General features: G+C 36.8%; 1 protein-coding gene across 3 annotated transcripts in view; it reads left to right on the top strand.

Moving 5' to 3' along the window:
- LOC115213810 (probable phospholipid-transporting ATPase IA) overlaps nucleotides 1-7,500 on the top strand; it is a 509,671-nt gene that overhangs the window by 138,166 nt on the left and 364,005 nt on the right. For 2 of the 3 annotated variants that reach the window (XM_029782682.2, XM_036504660.1), the window contains exon 3: nucleotides 4,477-4,549. In XM_029782682.2, the coding sequence (XP_029638542.1) occupies nucleotides 4,507-4,549 (43 nt within the window). In that variant the 5' untranslated portion in view covers nucleotides 4,477-4,506. Of the gene's footprint in view, nucleotides 1-4,309; nucleotides 4,550-7,500 lie in introns of those variants that run through there. The other variant, XM_036504659.1, reaches the window with a different exon arrangement.

Raw genomic sequence — 7,500 nt, 5'->3', positions numbered from 1 at the left:
AAAATTTTTGTTAAGGGTAAGTTACTTGAGATTGTTGATTCTTTCATCTGTCTATGTTCAAAATGATGGAAATCTGGATACAGAAATACATCTGCAAATTCAAAGAGCAGCACAAGAATTTGGTGGCTTGGAGTTACATGTTTGGCACCAACGATATGTAAATAACAGTACAAATTAGCTCTTTACAAATCATTTGTCCTACAATCCCTGTTGTATTCTTCTGGAACATAGACATGTAATGAAAGACATTTCACATTGTTTGGACAATTCCACCAAAAATGCCTTCATCGCATTTTAAATATAAAATGGAGTTCTTTTACTCCAAACACAGATGTCCTTGTATCTGCATCAACATTAGAGCTGAAACCAGCTACATTAAATATACATTCTGAAAAACTAAATGAGATGGAGTGTCCATGTTGTTCAAATGGTGGATGAACACACACCCAAACAGCTGTTTTATATATATGTATGTATATATGCATGTATATATATATATATATATATATATAATATATATATATATTATATATATATGTATGTATGTAGATATATGTATGTATGTATATATACACACACAAAAATTATATAATTATGAGTATAATTATAATTAGGGTTCAGCAAAAATTTGCTTCACCACATACTGAAATTTAGAAATACCAGTTAAAACTAACTATTTCACTACCATAAAAAAATCTCCCAGACAGAAATACTCAACAACTCACGCAGGTAAAGAGAAACAAATAACAAATCTACCCGGCTTTGATTAACTGCATATGTGTATATATATATATGTGTGTATATATATAATATATATATATATATATATATATATATATAATCTCATCATCATCGTTTAGCGTCCGCTTTCCATGCTAGCATGGGTTGGACGGTTCAACTGGGGTCTGGGAAGCCAGAAGGCTGCACCAGGCCCAGTCAACAATGTTTCTACAGCTGGATGCCCTTCCTAATGCCAACCACTCCATGAGTGTAGTGGGTGCTTTTTACGTGCCACTGGCACAGGTGCCAGGCGAGTCTGGCAAACGGCCATGATCAGATGGTGCTTTTTAAGGGCCACCAGCACAGGGGCCAGGCGAAGTTGGCAACGGCTACGAACGGATGGTGCTTTTTACGTGCCACCGGCACGAGGCCAGTCGGCCTAGTGGTTAGGGCATTGTGCTCACAATTGCAAGGTTGTGGCTTCAATTCCCAGGCCGGTGGTGTGTTGTACTCTCGAAGAAAATACTTCAGTTCATGTTGCTCCTGTCCACTCAACTGTACATAGATAACTTTGTGATGGAGGAATGTTGGCCTACCCACCTGGCTAGCAGGGTAACATTCTTCCAAAGTCACAACATGAGAAAATACATTGTGATCAGTGGTGTACAATCATGTCCGATAGTCTGATCAATGATGTAAAAATTATATGTATATATCTACCTACCTACCTGTCATCTGCTTATCTATCTATCTATCTGTCTATCTATCTATCTATCTATCTATCTCTATCTATCTCTGTTTATATCTTTCAACCTATCTGTTTGTATATTATGTATGCATATATGTGCAACATACCATTGAACCAGGTATGTACAAATGTATATGTTGACAAGTTTATCTCTGTGTTTGTGTCTGCATATGATGATGTGTTTGTGTGCAAATGCTTTTTCTCTCCATATGTATATACATCTAACTGTTAAGTTGTATTGTTTAATTTACACAATTGTTTTCATATGTTTAGTAGTTGTGAATGTACTGTGTGTGTGTGTTTGTGTGCGCATGCTCAATTAGATAAGTGTGTGAATATCAATGAACGGGTTTGTGGAGAAGAAACTTGATGAGGAGGGACAGAGTGAGAGTCTAAACTGTGAAACAGGCAGAAAGTAAAAGGCTGTGAGAGAAAGAAGACAATGGGTGAGAGGGTAAGATAGTAAGAAAGAGAGGAAGGGAGAGCAGGACAGAGTGAAAAAAAAGAAAGAAAGATAATAGGGTTAAAAGGCACAAAAAATTTGGAAAGGAAGGGCAAGAAAGAGGAAGGGAAGTAGGTAGGTAGGTAGATAGCTAGATAGATATGTAGAGAAACTGAGAAAGAGGGAGAGAGTGTGTGAGAAAATTAAAAATATTAAGAGAGATAAAGATGAATAGAAAGAGAGAATTACTGAGAGAGAGAGAGAGAGAGAGAGTAAGAAAAAGATAAGAGGAGAAAGATAGAAAGTGCCAAGTGAGACTGAAGAGCGGGACAGAAAAAGAAAAAAGAGAAAGAGGGGAAAATGAAATATTTCAAGGGGGGGGGGAGAAAGAGAATATAAAAGTGTAGAAGAGAGACAGCAAACAGGAATACTGTGTGAAAGAGTGAAGTACAACTAAAAGTGGATGTGTATTTATTATTCTGTGAAATAAAGTACCAGTGTGGGTGATTAGTAAAATAAAGTACTAAGTTAAGCGCTTGGGTGGATTTTCGTCAACTAAATCCCTATTCCTAAATTCCTGATTTAAAAATTTTTCTTCCAATGCTGGTCTAAGGTATGGGCACACAGGTTAGTTGTCTGTGGTCCCATAGGACTAGGGGCCCAATATTAATCTGTCTGCTGAGGTTGTGCATGTAGGAGCCAACACAGCTCTGCTTGTATCAGGGTTACAAGTGATTTTGGCTGTGTTTCATACGTCACTGAAGACAGGGTTTTTGGATTCTCTGGCGTCACTTAACCTAAATGAACAAAAGTAAAAAGAAAGAAAGGGTAGAAAATGAGTAGGGTAAGCCAAAAAAATACAGAAAAGGAGGAAGACAAAAAAGGGAAACTGAACAGATTAGATAGATCAATAGAGAGAGAGAGAGAGAGTGTGTGTGTGTGTGTGAATGCAAAAGTGAGAGATATAGAAAGAATAAGAGGGAGGGAGGAGGGGCAAGATAGAATAGTAAGAGAGAGAGGGCGAGAAGGAGGAATAATATGGAGGGAAAGTAGACAAAAAGTGAAAGGTAGAGGAATAAATAGATAGTGAATGAGATAAAAAGTAGAAATGAAGAAAGACAATGAAAAGAAGATGGAAAAGACATATATATATATATATATATTTCTTTACTACCCACAAGGGGCTAAACACAGAGGGGACAAACAAGGACAGACAAAGGGATTAAGTCGATTACATCGACCCCTGTGCGTAACTGGTCCTTAATTTATCGACCCCGAAAGGATGAAAGGCAAAGTCGACCTCGGCGGAATTTGAACTCGGAACACAACGACAGACGAATATATATATATGCTCACACATATGTGAAGAGAGAAAAAGTCAGAAATATAGTAAAACCTAGTGATAGAAAGATAAGTGGGCAATTTAGGAGACATAGAAAGACTTAGGGAGGGAGAGAGAGAACGAGAAAGTGAACCAAAGTCAGATAAAGAGAAAAATTGAAAGAAATGGGAAGAACAAGGGAGAGAGATTATAGTCAGAGAGATACAGAGAAATGGAGAAAGACAGAGAAATGTAGCGAGAAAAAGAAGACAGAATGAAAGTAGAAGAGTAAGGCAGAAAGCCGGAGAGAGAGAGAGAGAGAGAGAAAGTTAGTGAGATGAGAGACAGACAAATGAGACAAGAAGATCAAAAAAGAGAGAACAAGGAAGATTGGAATGGTGAGATAAAGATAGAAAAGTGTGGTGGAAGAGAAAGAGAGAGAGAGGTAAGAATGAAACTAGAGAGAGCAAGGAAGGAAAAGTGGAAGGAGAAAAAGAAAGTGAGAGAAAGAAGTTGAGAGTGTGAATGGAGAGAGATAAAGAGAAAACTGAGCGAGAGAGAGAGAGAGAGAGAAGAATAGAAAGATTTAGAAAGAAAGGGAGGAGAGAGATAGAGAAAGTACCAGAAATAGGGGAGAGATGGAGAGGTAGCAATGGGAAGATTGGAATGGAAAACCAAAAGAGAAAGAGAAGAAACACAAATAGAAAGAGCAAAATAGAGAGGGAGAGAGATAGCAAGAACAAGAGAGGGATAGGAATAGAAATCCGAGAGAGAGAGAGAGAATGAGAAAGAAATGGAAACATTGGGAGAAAGAAACAAAGATATGAAGAACGAGAAGGGGAATAAGGGAGAGGGAGTGAGAGAGAGATAGGGAGAGCAAGGGAGAGTAAGAAAGAGAAAGATTGAGGGAGAGCAAGGGAGAGTAAGAAAGAGAAAGATTGAGGGAGAGCAAGAGAGAGGGAGAGTAAAAGAGAGAGAGGAAGGTTGAGGATGAGCAAGAAAGAGTAAGAGAAAGACTGGGGGAGAGCAAGAGAGCATGAGTGAGAACAAGAGAGAATGAGAGAGATCGAGGGATAATAAGAGAAAGATGTATCTCAGCTCCAAAGCGAGGCTGACAGCCCCAGCAATGGCGCTTATGTATGAATAAAACCACTTACGGCTTTTTATATTCCACTGACACCTTTATATATTTTTTTTTATGAGGGGTTGTTGTTGTTGACAGTGTGTTGTCTTTTCGGTTCACAGGATCTACTCGCGAAATCATCTCCATGAACAATGTCTGTACGACCTGACTACTCTGACTTGGGACGTCTAGACGGTAAATATGAAACTTTCGCTTTCTCCCTTCCCCCTGAACATTTTTATCTTATTGTCCTTTTCTTTATTAATATGTGTTTGTGTGTGTCTCTATGTATGTATGTATGTATGAATGTATATATATACTCATACATATATAGGTAAATCAAAACTACAAAAAAAAAAGAAAAAGAATTGCAGGAAAACAAATAAAAGCCAGTTAGACGTACACTGAATGTATGTATGTATGTGTGTGTATATATAAACATATGTATATATATATATATATATATATACACACACACACAAGCACATACGTGCGTGTGTATAGTATGTTTAAGTAGAGGCTTTCAATTTTATATTATAAATATGTGCTTGCACGCGCGTGCATATATATATATATATATATAATATATATATATATATATACACGCGCACACACAAGGAATATGCATGCATGTGTATATGTGTGTTTGTATGTATACATAAACACACTGTGGGATCACACACACTATATTATGTCTATTGCAAATAAGCGCATGCATGCAAATGTGTGGGTGTATGATAAAATATATACTCATACATACATAATCTTTCTTTGAGCGCGCGAGCGCGCTTGTATGTATGTATGTTTGTATATATATATATATATACACACTTATACATACACACACACACTTATACATACACCCCACAACGCATGCACACATACGCGTACATGCACAAACAATTGTATCTGTATACACACGTACACACGTCTGGATTACGTATGTATGTGATTCTTTTTTGTCGTCTGTCAATCTTCATTCCTTTTCGGTGTGTGTATACACACACACACACACTCTCGCATATACATACCCACATATATGTACGAGGGGTGGGTTCTGTATTTCTCTGTGTGTCTGGTTCTATTATATGTTGTATTTCTTTCTGTGTGTGTATATATATATATATATATATATATATATATATATATATATATATATACACGCGCGCACATTCAATATAGTACGTATGTACATAGTAACTGATATATGTATACACACACCGACTCCTGTGTGTATATTATCATATATTGCAAGTGGTTCTTACTCTCGTCTGCAAGTCTTCCATTCCTCAAACTCTCTACTGTCGTCATCTGTTTTATTTCTTCCTTTCACAGATGTCTTTCATTTTCGCTTCGACATTAGATGGTCACTTTACACATGTATGTACCTCTGCGGGTGTATACATACATGCGTATGTATGTGGTTAAAATTAGGTGTTTTAAATATATATTCATTCAGTCAACGAGGATTGACTGAGGAAACAACTGGATAAAAACGTTGTCAAATATGTTGAAAGTGACTTCGAAATTTCACGAAAACTGTGCTTTATCCATATGGCTTTGTGTGTTTGTGTATATACATGTGAATGCGTGTGTTTATAAACGTATGTATGTATGTATATATTCGTGTGTGTATATGCATATATATATATATATATATATAAGTTCAGCAAAATTAAGATTCAAATGAATATGGTACTTAATTTAGATGCACCAGAATTTTGTATGGTGTTATCCATAAAAATCCGTGGGGTGATTATAATCAAAATAATCATTTAATAAAATGTTGTAGAACGAAACGATCGTACCAAATTACCGGAGTCATTCTTGTTGCTTATTTTGAGTATATATATATATATATATATATATATATATATGTGTGTGTGTGTGTGTTGTGTGTGTGTGTGTGTGTGTGTGTATGCGCGCTTGTGTATGTATGTATATATGTGTGTGTGTGATAAATAAAAATGGTTAAATTTCGATCACCATAAAAATGTATGTACGTGTGTGTGTGAACGTTCGTTTTCCATGCTGGTATGGGTGTGTGTGCGTGTGTATACACTTGTGTGTAGATACATGTGTGGCTGTTTGAATTGCTATGCATGTATATTACACACACACATACACACACTGCCAGATTAAGATTTTGTAGGACATGGTCTATCGGTGCTTCGAGGCCCTCAGTAATATTTTCAAAACGTAAAAAAAAAATTTTTTTTAAGTCAGTCTAGAAAACAAAATTCAGTTTATTTTTACAAGGTTAAAAACAATTAAAATGTAATTGTTTCATGCAATTCCATGAGAACATTGTTTCCAATTGCCATTAGAGCAAGTCTGTTTAGCCGTTCTTGTACCATTGTCAATCCTTGTACTTAAATAAGGTACTTCATCTTCAGGAAGAGGAAACACTTCTCCCCAGTCACTTTGGTTATCCTTAAACACCAATTTATTGTGGTATTTTAACATCAGGGGATAAATGTTACTCTATTGTTTGCTGCAAGGATCTTGGATGAGCTGGCAGAAACGTTAGCACACCGGGCGAAATGCTTTGTGGTATTTCGTCCGCTGCTGCATTCTGAGTTCAAATTCCACCGAGGTCGACTTTACTTTTCATCCTTATGGGGGTTGATAAATTAAGTACCAGTGACGCACTGGGGTCGATGTAATCTTAATCCGTTTGTCTGTACTTGTTTGTCCCCTCTATGTTTAGCCCCTTGTGGACAATAAAGAAATAGGTAGTGAATTTATATAATTAAGCTAAAGTCATCAAATTAGCCAAGGAAGTGCTTTGCCCTTCTGATACCAACCAGCCTGTCTGAAATTGCCCATGGATGTATGAGACAAACTTTCTTTAAAGTGATCTAAATTATAACCTGTCAAATTTCCAAGTTAATTTATGTCCCAGACACCAGTTTAATTATCTTGTATCTTTTACTTGTTTCAGTCACTGAACTGCAGACACACTTGGGCACTGTCTTGAAGGGTTTGGTCAGACAAAGTGATCCTTGCACATATTTTTTTTTGTTTGTCTGGCACTTATTCTGTCATTCTCTCTTATTTCTTTATTGCCCACAAGGGGCTAAACATAGAGGGAACAAACAAGGACAGACAAAGGGATTGAGTCGATTACATCGACCCCAGTGCAT

The sequence above is a fragment of the Octopus sinensis genome, linkage group LG7 (assembly GCF_006345805.1).
Source record: "Octopus sinensis linkage group LG7, ASM634580v1, whole genome shotgun sequence".
NCBI classification, from domain to species: domain Eukaryota; kingdom Metazoa; phylum Mollusca; class Cephalopoda; order Octopoda; family Octopodidae; genus Octopus; species Octopus sinensis.
This window is presented reverse-complemented; position numbering and strand designations above follow the sequence as displayed.